Below are 17,573 nucleotides of genomic sequence, written 5' to 3' on the forward strand. Positions count from 1 at the left end.
GGAGGTGACGGTGCTGAAAAGAAGACATATAGACGGTGACGTCTGAAGCAATTGTTTGTGTCTGTGACCAGGTTGTTCAGGATTCCAGTCGGAATAATGGCCCAATTATACAGGTGCATGTCTGTTTGCTTTACGAGGGTGTTTCATTTACAGTGAGGCTTCATCAGGGGCATAATTTACAGCCCGGCCGTTCTTCAACACGCCCTTGCATGATAAGGATTTATGTGAATGCATACTGTGAAGAGAGACAACAGAGACGGTGCAACACGAGAGGAGGAACTGCTTTTGTTTACAGAGCTCCTTGTTGTGTGCAGCAGAAAGTAAAAACGCAGCGGCTGAACGGTTTCATCTTGCATTTTTTTTTTGCTACAGTTGCTTTCAATATCATCTGTGCTTCTCGCCACTCCTCGTGAATAAATACAGTCATAATAAACATCACTGAGCACGCAGGGCCGCAGGGCCTCTCAGGTATCAGGACGGAAGTATTGCACATCAATAAACAAATATGGCAAATTGAAGTAACACTGGCAACACATTGCAGGTATTCAGGTGTTGCAGCATCAGTAGCACGAAGACATCGATAAATACAGATATATAGAAAAGTAATACATAAGATAGATCCAACTAGTATGAGAGGAGAAACTGATTAAAGACAAAGTTGAGAGTTGACTGAGCAACAAGTTTATATAAAGGTAATAATAATGATACTTGTGAAACCTGTTTGATGGGTTTGTGTCGGCTACACCCGTCACACTTAATGATCCCTGGCTTTGATTGGATAACTGTTAAGCTCTGCTTGTTTCCTGATCTCTGTTTTAATTTGCCGCTCAGACAAACTCGGCACGTCTTCCGAGAAACACCTTCTGAGACCGGTTCCTCAGTCACTATGCAACCGGTTGTTTGTTCACCGCAGCACACTTTTGATCGGATGTTTACATACATCACGTTTTTTTGTGATTCTCTTCTCAGCAGACAAAAAAAGTTCATCCCGGTGCTGGTTTTCTTTGCTCTCTCCATCTATTCATCTTTTTTTTGTCTCCACTTTGTCATCGTGGAAGTACATTTATCTTCTTCTTTTATAGTTCTTTTTTTGCTGACGTACTTTCTGTACATCAGCAGACTTTCCTCTCTGCTCCAGTTTCCATTTTCAACCAGAAACTCAGGAGCTGTCAGCACAAAAATAGCTTTTTTTACAAATCAGAAATATGACCAAAGTCGATGCTTCCTTGTGTAAACGATGCAGCAGTTGTTGTTACAGTAGATGCAGAATGCAGCAGCAAACACTCGACGTAAAGGGGACACATGAGTCCAGTCCTGCAGTATGTGTGTGTGTGTGTGTGTGTGTGTGTGTGTGTGCATGTGTGTGCGTGTGTGTGTGTGTGCGTGTGTGTGTGTGTGTGTGTGTGTGTGTATATGTCCCACTCACACACACACACACACACACACCTTCGTAGATCCAGAGCCCCCCTGTGAGGACCGGGGCTCACTTCAGGATTAAAGGAACTGAGAGGTGTGGCTCCTGTCAGATCTGATCTCACGAGGTTTTCATTCATCACATGAATTCAACAAGTGTGCAGTGAAGGTGACAGTCAGCAGGACGCGATGCTCCGGCTCTCCTCTGCCCCCTGCTGGTGGGCGACGGGTCGTGCACTCACAACGAGACAGCAGCTTCAATAATGACCTCAAATATCAACAAATTTTACAAATAAAAAAAGATCAAATAAGAGAGGTAGAGCCCCCCCCCCCCACACCATCTGGTAATCAGCGACATGCTTTGTTATGCAGCAGAGTCTCAGATATTAATCACCGTCAAAAACAGCTATATATTAACTAGCTACTTAGTAAATGTATATACTTAAATATAGTTATGTGTATATGAAAAGAAAACACGAAACAAGTAGAAACATGTCGGACTCCGCCGCCAGCTCCCTGTGTAGATATGAAGGGCTCATGCTAAGCTAACGGAAACACAACGGTTCTTAGTTTCAGGTGATTAAACACCAATGAAAACGTAGCTATGAATATGATCTTCTATTTCTGCTGATGGATTCCCTGAAATGCAGCTCACTGAAAGTGCAACCAATTAATAATCCGGCAAATAATTAATTCAACTCAGGGAAGTAATGTTTTAATTCTAATGAGCTACATACGACGCCATCACATGTGAGTAAGTAACTGACTTTGACGATAATAAATCCATTTAATGTGAATACAAGCTTCTGTTTAAATGAACTTATTTACTCGTAATAACAGTAAGATATCACTGTTTTATTTCTTTGTCATTTTCTAGAGACATTTTCTACGTTGCATGTCCATCTTTTTGCCATTTTAATTCCCATTTTTCCCATTTTCTGGTGCTTCTCCTCACAGGGTTCATTTCATTTTCTGATGATCAACCCAGAGTTGATCCCAAGCACTCGGCCTCGTGATTCATGTGCTGACTGTCAAACATCTGGCTATGAGGAGACAGTTGTGTTCTCTGAACTTGACAGAGCGCCTGACCCTGCAGGTTTAATAAACCCACCCGTCAGGTCTGAAGGGAGGCTCGTTGTGATGCAACGTAATCATGTTTGACTCGGTCCTGAAACAAGCTGCTCAGTGACGAACTCTCTTTGATTTAATAAAGCAAGTTGTCATCTACATTATTAGTAATGATGAGTGCTAGTCGGTCAATATGGAAGCAAAGAAATACCATAATAATTAGAGTTTTATAAGCAACTGAGTAGTTAATTGTGATATTTTACTTAAAGAAAACACTTTTGAGTTCATAAATCATGTGCAGAAAGTTTATTACTCCGTCTATTTATCCCATTTTACAGCGTTTATTGCAACACAAGTTATTCTTAATAGTAATCTTGTCCGCTTAACGTCCACCAGGGGGCGACTCCTCTGGTTGTATAGAAGTCTATGAGAAAATGACTCTACTTCTCTCTTGATTTATTACCTCAGTAAACATTGTAAACATGAGTTTATGGTCTCAATCTCTAGTTTCAAGTCTTCTTCAATACAGCATGATGTTCATTTAGTACATTATGGTCCATTTAGAGTCAAACAGACCATAAAGCAGGGGATGCTTTAGGGCGGGGCTACACAGTGATTGACAGGTGGTTACCGCTGCGTTGTCCGGTCTGGAAGTTGTTTGTGTTTAAAAATACCCAAAAACATTATAAAACGGAGGTGAAAAGGCTTTCTGAAAATCTCAAACGGGAGAATTTAAACAACAGATGTTTTTCAAAGTCTAAATATTCCAGTGATATACCTTTTAGAGGAATCTAAATCTCAACATTAATTATGTCATTGGTCATATAAATGTGAATTATTTTGTCATGTTTTTTTCTTCCATATAGGAGTGTCTCTTTGGATGAACCTGCTCTCATCCTCTCTGAACCAACCGCCTGCTTCTGATGAAAGTTTATAATAACATCAGTTAGAATTCCAGAGTACTTTCCTTACAGGACGTTAAAAACGAGATGTTTGCCGTCTTTAATACATGCCATATTTTTTCTCAATCATCATCACATGAGGACATTTTCCACATGAAGTAATAACTTCATGTGAAGATCATCTGCTTATTGCCCTCGGAGGGAGTTTCCAAAATCTCTGTCCTCTCCTGCTGGTTCGAGGTCTCTTCCTGATCTGAGTGCTGAGGAATGTCATACACAGACATCCTTTGAATTATGCGTTTAATCTTCTATACATGTATATCTACTTAAATCTGTCAGCGGCAGCTTTAATCTTACTTAATTTGTTTTACGCTGGCTAAGTTCCTAAAGCCATCTTTCTTTATGAAGACATTAAAACGAGTCTGAGAGGTTGTGTCTCATCCCACTCTAACTTTGATAAAGTTTTCTCAAAATACTGCTGGTCCCATTGTATAGTGTTTATTGTAGAAAGTATTTTTTAAAGTAGTTTTGTCCACTCGACCCCCTAAAATCTGTGAAAACAAATCTATGATAAAACAATAGTTTCCAAAAGCTTTCAGACGTGATTTGATTGGTCAATTTTTCACCAATAAACCTGAAGAGGAACAGAGGAATGATCCTCTTCCAGGTCGGCATGCGATATAGATGTCGTGAGTACAGAATAAACAAACATTTGACAAAATTACAACGTAGACAAATTATACATGTGAACATATATGAAAGAGATGCGTCCATCAAACAGCTTCCAGGTGTCTTCAAACAGACGGAGCCTGAACCACACATCCTCCTCACCACCATGAGACCTGGAAACAGGACTTCGCCATCTTTTCCTAACTAAGTTTTGTTGCCTAAACCTAACTAAGTTCTTTCCTGTGAAGACTGAAGTTTATTTTGAACAGACTGTATTAATGTAACGAGCAGAAATTGACACGTGTTGCTAGAAAAACGTACAACAAATGAGGAGTAACTTTAACTGTACGAGGATACTTTGAACTGCTAAACATTAGCATGTTAGCATGTTGATGTTATAGTGATGTTCAGTACAGACTCTTCTAGAAAGCATTAAAAGCATGATGTGTTGTAAAAGTACGAGTGGCTTTAAATATATGATTATAACATGTGAAAAGCTTTTATTAAGTGTTTATAAATGCTAAAAAGGTGAGTTTGGAGTGCGACCAGATTACATTTTCTCCTTGTGTTTGAGTCTAGCAGCTCGTTCTCAGACTTAGTCGACCATCAGTCTGAGAAGCCGCCTCTCACGGAGTGGATTTCTGTCCTGAATATAGAAATACCTGTGAGCTACGTGCACCACTTTCCTTCAGAACGATAAATCTGCAAACACCTCTCCATATTGCCAGGAATGAAATACTTATACGTGCAATACGACGTTTTAATTTAAGAAAGGCCCACCATCATAAATATGAGGACCAGCTGCTGCAGCCGTCCAGGACTCGTCTCTTCTGTCGGAGCTTCAGCTCTGATGAGAGAAGCATACTCAGAGGGAATACATTTAACTTCATAGGATCCCGCTCCAAATACTAAATGCTCCACAAGTACACGTTTCATTTGTTTTATGTTGCTTCTTGGCTCAATGTTGCATCACTTTTGAATTATTGTTACAATCCGGCTCGAAGGCTGCGACAATAATGGGAGACAGAGTAATAAATAAACTCATTTATTTCCAGGATAACATGAACTGAACAAACATGGAGAGTCAGTAATCAGTGATGTCAGCATCATCAGCTGCCGAGCAACATCCTGAAGACCGCGAACAGGACACAGACCCCTAGTGGAGGGGAGGGGTCATCACACGGTCTACATTTATTTATCATTGTTTCTTTCTATGCACTTTGCAGGCTTTGTTCTTTTAAAAGTGCTACATAAATACAAAAATATTACATTTTTAGTATCTTTTTATTGGCACATTTAGACGCAAAGAAATTGAGAATAAGTTTGAACATTGTGCAGAAGAAGATGGAAATAGTTTAAGATTCCTCCAGTACGGATATTCATATCACACTGAAAGGATTAAAAGATTGTCAAAAGAAACAAAGATAATAATAATAATAAGTATATAAGTATTATAAGTATTATGATTGTTGCAATAATAATAATTCATCAAAGTTTAAAGACTAACAGTAAAGCAAAAATTTATAAAAATGTACATTTTACATGATTTTATTTACGTCAGCAAAAGTTATAAATATCTAATTTACATACAATATATATATATATATATGATAGATCATATAGATAGATCATGTATATACAGTATATGTATGTATATTGAAGTACAAATATCAAAATTAAACATTGCCATATTAAAGTGATGAATACATTAATGCATCAATAATTATAATCCAATAATATAATATATATATTGTTCTGAAATGTACCATTCTACATAATGAGTACTTTTACTTGTAGTACTTTAAATATATTGTATGCAAATACTTCTGTAGTAACTAGAGTTTCGAATGCAGGACTTTTTATTTATTTATTCTTACTTGTAACGGAGTATTTGTACACTGTGGTACTATACATTACATCATGGTCTGTCTCTGCAAACATTTATATCAGAGGAACAGGTCGCTGTTCCGCTGGAGCTCAGCAGAGGGAACCGTTGGACGCGATTCTTCTTCCTCTTCCAGCCTCAGACAACAAAAACAAGGAGAAGCCCACACACACACACACACACACACACACACACACACACCCGCAGACCGACGGACGGCGGCAGCATCTCGGAGCTCGAGCTCAAAGCTGTGAGGAGACATGGACTCATGGCCGCCGAGCTGGGACTAGAGATGTAGTTTGCGAGGATGCCGGCCAGCTACATCTCTCGTTTGCTCCTCTTCGTCTCGATCTGCGCGGCCAAATCTCTTCCAGATCCGGCAGCAGTCGGTAAGCGTGGGGGGGTCGTGTGGAGGGGGGGGGGGGTGCATGCAGCACAATGAGAGCGGATGGGAGTGGTTGCTTTTTTATGGCTTTTGTCGACACGAAAATGTCTCCGCACCGCTGATGTGATACAGTGTAGCCCGAGAGGAGAGGGGCTTCTGGTGGGGGGGGGGGGGTCCGCTCTGTGTGATGTTATTTCACATTCTATAATATCTGTGAGGTGATGTCACACGCTCGTGCTTCATGCTCGCGCTTCATGCTGTGATACTGAGTGTGTTGCAGGCCTTTAGTCTGCAGGCCCGCGTGTCTGCGTCTGCTTCTGCACAACAATGGAGGCTCGTGTGTCCGAACGTGTCTGCAGAGAGCTCGCAAACAAATACACGCTGCATGAATAAATAACAATAAGCATGAATATGGACGCAGCAGCAGCAGCAGCAGCATTCAATAAAAAGGCGCCAGTGTTTATATTGTGTTCATTTTGGAGGACATGATGTAATTACTGCTTCATTATTCATGCTTCAAGCTATGTTGAGCTGCATGGGTGGTCTCAGTGCTGGACTGTAACGAAGTACATTTACTCTACTTGTACCTTTTCACTTTGAGTTACTGTGTACTTCTACTATTAAAGGGACACATTGTACTTTCTACTTCTATCACTGTGGTTCTTCTACAGGTACACACGAAACATAACGTCAACCAACAATACGACACGGTACAAAGCAGTTAAGATGTGATGGACTGTTACCGGTAATGGAGTAGTTTTACATTTCAGTATTTCTAAAAGGATCCACATTCATTCGAGAGCTGAAACATGTGATCAGCTTTTAAAATATGATGCTTTGTGAAAGATTGAACTACAAAACGTATTTAAAGTTCCTAACTGGCACACAAACACACTGCTAAAACATTCATAATAAAGAACATATAATGAAAAAGAACAAGTGCGTACTCTTCTTCTTGATGCTCTTACTACATTGAGCTGGTAGCACTTTCACCTGAGAAGCATTCAAAGTACTCTTCTTCAGGTAATGCAGTATGTCTGTCCTCTGTCTGTCTGTTAGAACCTCCTTCAGATGAAGTCTGAATAGATCTTTTGCTCCCCAGCTGCTCGTACTGATCACATCCTCGGTTAATTGATACCTCGGAGGTGTTTTGGAAAAGCTCAGCACATCTGGTCTCCTGAGCGAGTGAAGCAGTTAACCTCTGAACCAATCTGCAGTTTAGCTCGACGGCGTCTGTTCATCCGCCAGTCAACAGAAAATCAATCGGCTAAAATAGTTGAGTTTTCAGCTCAACTTTAACTCCTTCAGAGTGTTTTCACTTCATGAAAGTTAACTGTAACCTTTTTGCCTGGAATGTCTTGTGCAGTGTTCGGTTGTAGTTAGCTCCACCCTCTCGTGTCTCTTCTGGTTGCCTAAAAAAACCAAGATGGCGGCGGCCAAAATGCCGAAGTCGTATCTTAAAGCCAGTGGGTGATGTCACAGTGACATCACGGTGACTTCTCATTGACAGTCTATATGCAAAGAGTCACACAGAAACACCACTTTAGACCTTGTGTTTACCAGAGACGCCTAATGGAGTGGGAGGTGGACGCCTTGATATTTACATTATGAGGATTCACAGACGTGTTTACGCTCCACTGGATGTACAGTGAAGCACTCTGAGGGAGGACTCCTCAGTCTCTTCATGTGTCACTGTGACTCTGTGTTTCTGTCAATGGAGCTGCTTCAAGCCCAGACTGAGGAAATCCTCTCCACACACACACACACACACACACACAAGGGAGCCTTTATTCAACCAATTATGGTAATGCATGACAGCATTTACACACACACACACACACACACACACATATACATGTCGTTTATGATGTGAGTGCAGCCATTAGTGAGACTGAGTGAGGTTCTGCATGGAGGGGTTTGTCACGAGAGGCCCGGAGGGTTAAGATGGCGACAGCTCGTCGTGCTGCAGAGCCTGAGCCAGCTTTCTTTGGAGAGTCAGCTTGTATCCATGGAAACACCCCCCCCCCCCCCCCCCCCCGCCCCAAGTGTGACCCACATCAACGCTTGTCCAAGATGGGAAACAAAATGTTCTGGGGCTGAAAAACATGGGAGGATGAAACAGGCGATGGATTTGTGTCGGGCGTGTCTCTGAGATGACTTACACATATCATCATGGTCATAATCCACCAGGGCTGGGGGGGGGGGGGGGGGTTAGTCTGCAGCAGAGGGTCAGCATAAGGGGGAGACACTGAGGGAGGTGAACGGGACATGCAGGTGCTCTAAACAGAAAAGTTAGTTCCTGTAGTTTCAAACCCTTTGCACCTGACTGCAGCAGTTTGCGTCAGAATTCACAACTCACATCTGAACACAAAGACGAGATGCGTGCGTTCTTAGATTCAGTGTGACTTTCACTTTGTGAAGATGTCATTCTCTCTGAGGTCCATCTTACAGAAACGTCCATAGATGTGCTTAAAGTCACCTGAAGAAAAAGACCCAAAAAAACATCATGTCCTGTGTTGCAAACTTGCGGACACACACACACACACACACACACATATATACTGTATAGGAGACAGAGTCCACGGTGTCCTCTGGTCTACGTCTGTGTTCAGCTGCTGTTCATGCTAAATCCTCTTCACATTGAAGGTTGTTTTAGTTGAATCTTTGCACTTCCGCATAATCAATTCGTCCCCGTCAGACAGCTACGGGCGACTTGATATATTGAGCCATATATGAGGGTTATTACTGCTTTAATTCTACCTTATTATCCGACTACACAGAGTCTTCTTCCATTGAATTCAACAATAAATACTGTTTGTTTACTGCAAAGGATTCACCCAAAGAAACACAAAGTCTTTAGTGAGGCAAAACAGATCGTTCACCGGTTCCAACTTGCCACATTTGAGACTTTGCCGATGTGTTCCATTGATGATGATCCGCTGTGATTGGTGAATCCCTCATTGTTTCAGCTCTCTGGACATTTACCGAGCTACTCTGTCGTTGTGTGTTTTATCCCAGAGGTGCAGATTAAAGTCCAGGTGTTCGACAACAGCGACCTGTCTCCGCTGGCGGACGCTGAGGTGGAAGTCCACGGTAACCAGACCGTCTTGGCGTCCAGCAGGGCCGGCAGCGATGGCGTCCTGAGAGTCAGCTTCCTGTACCGCACGGGATCATGGGTAATCATCACGGCCTCCAAACAAGACTACGTCACCAACTCCGTGCCCTGGCACTCCAGCCGCATCCCCCGTAAGTTCATTTCTTTACTGAGCGTGAAGAGCATCTTCCTTCTGACGACTCTGTCGAGCTGTAAAATCTGCCCGTTAACAGGACGGTGTCAGTCGTCTCATTGGCTGGCTGTGCAGCTATAGTCTCTCATCAAACTGCATCTGCAGGCTTCAAAGGTCTGAGATGTAATGTTGTTATCAGTGATCGCAGGCTGTTAGTAGATGTTATACAGATATAAACTAAGAGTAGTTTGTGCTGCAGGAGGCTGTTTTTAATCCTCTGTGGGATTTTAGTGATCGACATCAGACCTGCAGCAAACACTAGCTCTTCATCAAGTGTTTATTTTTGCAAAATTTGAAATGAATTCATAATTTTTAATGTTTTTCTGCTGCTTATCCAGGTCGCATCTATCTGATTAATTATATCATCTGAATTATTGTATTGTATACAGATGGGAAGTAGTTCCTCTGATGTCTTCTTTTATAACACGTTTGTCTTCCTTCAAACTAAAAACCAACAAAGACATACAAACAAAATGATTATATATAATTCAAGGCCATACCTTCGTATTGTAACGCGGTTATTGACAACGGAGAAACTCATCTCATTGACCTGAATGCTGATCGATTGGAAGTAGCATTACAATAGTTTAATAAAGTAAAAAGCCAAATGATCAACTTATTATTAACTGTTTAACTCAGCCTGTAAGTAACAATGACCACATGTTCCACTTTCATTTTGTGCTCTTTATCATTCGTTTAAGTCAAATACTTTAGATGAATGAAGAATCTGAACGTTACCTTGATGCTTGTCTGAAGTCTGCTGTGTTTGTTTTGAAGTGTATGCATCAGTCAGCCTGTACCTGCTGGTCCAGAGGCCGGGAACTCTCATCCTGTACGATGACTTCCTGCAGGTGCTGTCTGGGTCGCCAGGTAAAGAAAACAAAAAACATTTAAACCTGAATATGTGATCATAAGTCATGCATGCTCACTTATCCTGTCACAGCCCTGGATTCATGAGCCATTATCAGCTTAGTCCAAAGAGCTGAGACGCAATTTATGAGTCCAATTCTTTAAAAACGGTAAATCACAAAGGGCAATGTATCAAGAGTTAGACCTGTTGGGTAACCGTTGTCCTATTTTTGGGTCTTGGGAGAGTCGGTTTGACCCGTCAACAGTTATCCTGTCATCACGTCTTAAATTAGTTCGTCTCCAGCAGAGAGAGAGGGAGGATAGATTCCCTCCCCTCTCCTCCCCCTCTCCTGTGTCTATTCAGGCCTCCACGGATTTCACTGCTTAACATTTAGATGACCCCGCGTTATTTGCTGCTGCTGTCACGATGGCAACCTGCTGCAGCCGGGTAGTTTGTTTTCTCTGCAAACATCAGCTCAGCTCCTGTATCAGTATGAGGACGCACGTTGAGAGATATTAGGACACGAGCAGGCTGCAGGATTTCACCGATTGTTTCTCTGCAGGAGCTCGTAACCAGCCGCTGTTGCAGCTGCAGAGGAAGTCTCTTCAGCTGCCGTCCGACTCCAACTACACGGCGCTCTCCGCCACGCTGACCACGGCCCGGACGCAGTATGAGATCGGCGGCTTCCCGTTTCTCCTGGGCCAAGAGACCAACAGCTCAGGTGGGGCGTCGAGGAATCATCCGCTGTCTGGGACGTGTGTTTCTATTAGAGGAAAATGTTGATTTATGTATTGCTTTATTTGGTATCGGCATAGTGCACATTAATAAAACATTCCAGTGAATGCACCAGAGTTAGCCAAGAGGCTGTTGTTCATCTGTAGGGCAGATGTTACAGTGCTTCAGCATACAGTCATACTTTAGACAATAGTGAGCTTCTTTTTTCTCCCTAAAACAGTTTTAACAAAATCATTAAGAGCTTAATGAAGGATGGATTTATTGCAGGATTGCATTAGTTTTTAGCTAAAGGTATATATATATAATTAGGTTTATTTATTTCCTATATTTTGGTGTTAAATATATCTTTCTTCTTTCTCTTACCTGAGGGATCCTTGCTAAAAAAAATTGTTGATAAAGAAATAATAAAAAATTATTTCAAAAAATATAAAAGAATATTTTTTCTCTCAAATATCAGTATTGACGGTGTCTGAAATCATTCCCTGCATGCTACTTGCTACACTAAGTTTACATTTTATTTAACGTTACAGTCATGCGACGCTACACCTGTAAGTGATTAAACTAAATGATGGTTCATAAGTGACAGAAATCTAATTTTACTTCTGACTATAGAGGCAAATACTGAGTGTTTCATATATATTAAAATGAATGTATTGTCCTCAAAAATCCTGAGTCATCAAGTACCTGAAGACGTTTCTCAGACATGTAAAAGTCTTCTTCTCTTCAGGTGCAGAAACAGGGTGGATGGACCTGACAGCGTTGGCTGTGGTCTGCGTTCAGCTCTTTGACAAAGACGGCCGTGTGATCCAGGTCTCCGACCCGGTCCAGATCTCTGTGCCGCTGCCGTCCGACACCCGCAACAGGATGGCCACCAGTGTGCCGGCTTGGCTGTATCAGCCTAAGACGGGTGAGGGAAGCTCGTAGAGCGTGACGTCAGACGCTCTTGTGTTTGGTATTCCTCTGTTTGCTATTTGTGAATAACGGGGATGATAACGTACATTTCTGCAGGACTGTGGGTTCGGAACGGGACGGGCTACATCAAGACGGACGGCCATCGGTTCGTGTGGAACGTGGTGGTTCCTCAGATGGGATACTGGTTGGCTGCGTTTCCTTCATCTTCAGGTGCAGTAGCTCATCTTCACACCTCCGCTCTGCTGTTTGTGCTGTTATTAATCTGCAGTGTTGCTGCTCTGGGTCAGCAGATGTTCCTGTATGTCTCTCAGGGGAAACAGGAAAGGCAGACCGTAATGAAATGTTCAGGGTCGTTGCATAATTTAGAGAAGTCCATAATAGGTTATTAAAATTGGTACTTGAAGTATTTAATCTGGTGATAAAGAATGCTGCAAGGATGACTAACAGGAAGTTAGCGTCTCACTGGAGGTTTTTTCTCTTTGGATTTTGGATTATTGCAGAATTTAAACTCTAAACATTTATGTTTCTCACGCGTTTATTTCATCAAGATAATCTTCACTAATGAACTCCACTTTTATGATGTTTGAAGTGCAAAATAAAAAGCTAACGTCAGGCTATAAAGGAACTCCACCACGGTCACATGACTTCACGTCTCCTCCACTAAGCTAAAGGAGGACTAGTGTTCTAGTAAAGACGTCTAGTCGTCTCATTTAGACTCTTTTTAAGACACGTAGAAGCTTCTAAATTCACCAGAGGGACATTTACTGACCTGTTTTATATCAGAGAACACAACTTTTAAATCTCTTCAGCTTGACACATTATTTCAGACTTCTAACCAAAAACACATAAGAAACACATTGACTTCTAGACGAGGGAACAGGAAGTCTAAAAGTGCTGACTCATTTCTGCATTTTAGGACTCATTTTTGCATCCGTCTATTCTCAAAAAGCTGATAAAAGCATCACGTGTGAAATGTTGTCACTGGAAGAAGTTGTTGTGTGTTCTCTGTGCCATCGAGCTCCATTTCTGTCCAAAAACATAAAAAACACATAAATGATTTACACCGTCCTGCTGCCACAAACACTCACGAGAACACCAAATGTGGATTAATCCGCCGCTGAAAATAGTCCCTAACAAATGCACTATATCCACCTGTTTGTTTAATAAAAGTGACCATCTGTTTAGTCTCTTTTGAAACATGAAACTTGTTTTCAAACACAGGAAACAATGGACTTGAGGCACAGAAAAGGACTAACACATTTCTTGATTCTCAGATGTCTTTCTGCCATGTTTTGTGTTGCAGGATCAGGTCTGTCTCATCCAGGCCTGAGGGACATCACCACCTACCACACCCTGTTCCTGCTCTCCATCCTGGGCTCGCTGGCCCTGCTGGTGCTCATCCTGCTCTGTGTGCTGCTCTACTACTGCAGGTGTGGGGAGCGTAGGCGCAGGTCTCACATTCAGGCTTCTATTAATATAGCAAAAATGACAACTGGGATTTTGGTAATGATAATTGCAAATACCTATAACTGTGAATGTGGGTTTGATTTCAGATTCGACTCTACTAATAATCCCCAGCAGATTACAGGTGCTTCTTTCATTTCTGACCTTCAGTTTCTGTTTACCTTTTTTTAGGCGAAAGTGTTTAAAACCGCGTCGCCAGCAAGGGAAACCCCACACGCAAAATATAAATGGTGCCAAGAGAGACCAGGGTACGTCCACTTCACGGCTGAATCTGATCTGTGGAGGCCACGCTGAGTCCGGCCCCTCTAACGACAAATCCGACATGTCCCCAGCTCGAGACTACCAGAGTTCACGGGAGGACCTAACCAAGCACGTTCCAGCTCACATGCTGCGACACGCGAAAGGGAAAAACGCATCAGGTCCCCAACGTGGCGAAAGCTTCCCCATGAAGGTGACGCGAGCCACCGAGACCAACAACCTGGACAACCCTTTGCTGCATGAAGACTACAACCGACACCACAGCGCCAACGATAATCGAGGGTACTCCTCGGATCCCCCGTCCCCGCCTCGCTTCCAAGGGTACGTGCCGAACCAGAGTGACAAACCTCCAGAATATTCGGCAGCAGCTGCCGACAGCCTGGCCAGACCCACCTCCCTCAACACCCAACCAGGTCAGATCATCTTCTGCAGCTCCATTGACCAGATGAAGGAGAACATGTACCGGAGCATGGTGCCCACCCTAGTCATCCCGGCCCACTACATGCGCCTGCCCTCCGAGTTCTCTAAAGACGGCAAGGACCAGAAGGACCAAGATAAAGACGGCGTACAGATGGGAGGAGGCCAGCAGCACCACCACCACTCCCAGAAACAAGGCCAGCAGCAAGGCGGAGGATCCCAAGGGGACGACTCCGAGGATCCGAGCTGGGCGTCTGACTCCTCTGGCGGACCCATGACCATCCCGGTGCTCTTCAACGACTCCACCATGGCTCAGATGAATGGGGAACTGCAGGCTCTGACGGAGAAGAAGCTACTGGAGCTGGGTGTCAAGCAGCACCCGAGGGCGTGGTTCATCTCCCTGGATGGACGGAACAACGCTCATGTGCGCCACTCCTACATAGATGCTGGGAATGACCTCGGTGGTGGCGGTGGCGGTGGATTCTTAGGTGGCCCCAGCAGCGCCGGCCGAGACTCCAACCTTGAGCCGCCTCTGGAGTCCCAAGAACGCATGTTGGGAATGAACCGGAAGGGAAAAGACGAGCGCTGGGGGACGGGAGGACGGAAGGGCCTCGGCGTCGGCAGCAGCGGTGGGAAGTGCTACTCCAAGCTGGCATACCCCGACCACACCGAGCCCAGCAGCAGCAGCGAGGGACGCCCGGTCTCCCCCGAGGAGAACTCCCTCACCCTTCTCCTGGACGAGGGTCCGTCCTCCCGAGGGTCCACCATCCCCAGGAGAGGACGCAGTCGCGTGAACAGCAGCCGCAGCAGCAACAGCGAGAACCGCCGCGACTCCATGACCAGTCCTGAGGACGATCCCGACGACAAAGACGAGAACAAGAAGAGCCCCTGGCAGAAGATCGAAGACAGGCCTCTCATGGTCTTCCACCCCAGGAAGTGAGCTGTGTGGACCTAATGAAGACACTTTTAGTCTTTCATCTTTCCACAACGAACATGGAGGAAGATGTTGTTCACCGAGAGAGAGAGAGAGAGAGAGAGAGAGAGAGAGAGAGAGAGAGAGAGAGATCACAATAAGCACAACCACGCTTCACTGGTTCCATTTTCAGGTTGTTTTGGCCTTTGTGTTCCTGGTGAGGTGATTTCTCTCGTGGTCTCACTGTCTCCGTTACTCTCCCTGGTTTGAGATGATCTATCGTATCCAGTTTATCGTGAACTCTTGACACCTATCACATCACTGAAAACCATCGCCTGAGCCATCGCACACACTGACTGTGGAAATAGCCATTTTATAGAGCAAAATATAAGAAGGAAGCACTTGCTGATAATTTGATAATTGATTGATCGATACCAAGCATTTTGGAAGTGGATGACCTTTTTTATGGGATTGGTGGGTGAATTAGATTTCCTTCCCTGGACTTAAAACCAATGCTCACATAGATGGTAGAAGACGTCTCCACCTGCCCGAAACTGTAACTAGATTAGGTTTTCTTTAAAGGAAACAGCTTCCCAAAGCTTGAATACGTAGGAAACCGGTCGTAGTGATTATTTTTCTTGCGCCCCTGTAAACGGATAATGCAATCTCTTAAAATCCAACGTGCGACTTGCATTTTGCTCCTTCGGGGACGCACTTCCTCCTGTGCTGTGTTCATGTGTTCGGATTACTTAATCAGATAGTAATGATTTGAAATGTTGAGCATCGTCTCTCTGAGTCTTTCCGTCATCCCTCATTGTCGCTGATTTATTGCCAAAACGTGGACTTTCTGCCTTTTTTTTCTCTCCTGCTCGTCGTTTTGGTCAACGCTGCGATTTCCGTCGTGTAAATAGATTCCCAGACATTTAAAGGATAATTTTTTGGGTTTAGAAAAAGGTTTTTGCATGCATATGAATGTATGAAGTAAACAGAAGGCACCCAAAAGCCCCTCCCCCTCTAATTGCCAAGAAAACGTGGGTAAGCCTAAACAGCCAAAACACCACTTTACTTGAAGACCTCCCTGTTTGATATTCTACTGACATCCACGGGGGTTGTTTATTTTCCGGACCGGGCCTGAACCACTTCTCTCCTGTAAGTGCCTTCTTTCACATAGGATGGAGTGATAGGCATGCAGGTCCCTCTTTAACATGCAGCCAGGCGTCACCGTGGCACTAATAAGCACACTGCATTGTGGGAGCAACATCACGCGTCACTCTGGGGAGCATGCCTGCCAAAAGATAACCTGACAACTTTTTTCTCTAGTGGCTGTAACTGTCCTTTAATATCTATACGTTTTATTGTATCTATCCTCTTTTTTCACCAAACTTGTAAATGGTACGATGAACTATATGAGATTTTATGGTGTAAACTTCGTGCATGTAACATGTAGAATAGGGTGTTTTTAATGATCTTCTCTTTTTTTATTATTGATCCAGGATGTTTGGCACAAAAAGAAAAGAAAAGTGATGCACTGACGCATTGAATCGTGTTGCCAAAATGAACTCGGTTTCATGAAGTTATACTGAATTTTCCCGTAATCCAGTTCTAACAAAAAATTCACTTCCGGTCGTAAATGTTTACAACGACGACACACTGACCAACACGCTCCTCCCGCTGATTCTAGCGTCACCACTGCCTCAGACTGTGAAGCGATCGTGTCATCCAGCAGATTAAAGCTCAACCCGTGCTTTTGTTTTTGACGATTATGAAGCGACGGCTGTATAGAAGTCGTGCTGACTCGTTGGTCCTTTCCACCATTAGCTTGCTGTTCATAAGCCTACAGCACAAACATGTGATGTGAAGTCTGAAGAAAAACCACGACGCCATGAAACGATTCCTACTGAACTGTCCGCTGCTGTAAATGTACGTTTGTTTGGGACCAGATATCAAATTAATATTAATATTGTTATTATGAGTTGTGCAATTGTGGCTTTCCTTCCTTGTTTTTGTTTCGACATGAGAGAACCTGTTTTCTCAGTAGATTATTTTGTGGACAAGAGATTTACTCAAGAACTGAATCCCAGAGAGGACGCGTTAAAGTTTTTAACTGATGGTACAAATACACGCGAGGGTGAGGAGGAGGAGGGAACTGTAGGCCTTCATCCTGTGCAGTAAATCATTTGCTTCATAAACCTGGTCAGCTGTTTGTAAACTGTAAATTGATTCTTTCTGTACATGAGACAAAATAGAAATAAATGTGTTCCCACGGTCAGCAGCGTTTGTGATTTTATTTTGATAGAGAGACAGAAGTTATGAAAATAATATGTCAATAAAATATACAGCTGAGAGGCACTGATGGGACCATTTATGGGGAATTTGACTTTATTTTTTTATTCTACGGTTAAAGTTTATTTGTGT

The 17,573-nt window shown here is 43.3% G+C and overlaps 1 protein-coding gene across 2 annotated transcripts; it reads left to right on the forward strand.

Annotated features, from left to right (window-relative positions):
• The first annotated feature begins 6,105 nt into the window (after nucleotides 1-6,105).
• LOC142952156 (protein FAM171A2-like) lies at nucleotides 6,106-17,427 on the forward strand. 2 transcript variants are annotated; one of them, XM_076094208.1, is made up of 8 exons: nucleotides 6,106-6,326; nucleotides 9,341-9,568; nucleotides 10,387-10,479; nucleotides 11,022-11,180; nucleotides 11,922-12,101; nucleotides 12,203-12,316; nucleotides 13,410-13,557; nucleotides 13,742-17,427. In XM_076094208.1, exons 1-8 carry the CDS (start codon nucleotides 6,245-6,247, stop codon nucleotides 15,183-15,185), a joined length of 2,448 nt encoding a protein of 815 aa, XP_075950323.1. In that variant the 5' UTR covers nucleotides 6,106-6,244; the 3' UTR covers nucleotides 15,186-17,427. The 2 variants fall into 2 exon arrangements, with proteins under 2 accessions (XP_075950323.1, XP_075950324.1); XM_076094209.1 differs by having other exon boundaries at nucleotides 13,410-13,536.
• The last annotated feature ends 146 nt before the right edge of the window (nucleotides 17,428-17,573 follow it).

The sequence above is a fragment of the Anarhichas minor genome, unplaced genomic scaffold (genome assembly GCF_050575085.1).
Source record: "Anarhichas minor isolate MPS153535 unplaced genomic scaffold, ASM5057508v1 ptg000017l, whole genome shotgun sequence".
Classification (NCBI taxonomy): domain Eukaryota; kingdom Metazoa; phylum Chordata; class Actinopteri; order Perciformes; family Anarhichadidae; genus Anarhichas; species Anarhichas minor.

Excerpts from the sequence above, each read along its gene's own strand:
- LOC142952156 (XM_076094208.1), top strand. The coding sequence starts at position 6,245 with ATGCCGGCCAGCTACATCTCTCGTTTGCTCCTCTTCGTCTCGATCTGC. Across the intron at positions 9,569-10,386 it reads GCACTCCAGCCGCATCCCCC|TGTATGCATCAGTCAGCCTG; the intron begins GTAAGTTCATTT and ends TTTGTTTTGAAG. Across the intron at positions 10,480-11,021 it reads GGTGCTGTCTGGGTCGCCAG|GAGCTCGTAACCAGCCGCTG; the intron begins GTAAAGAAAACA and ends GTTTCTCTGCAG.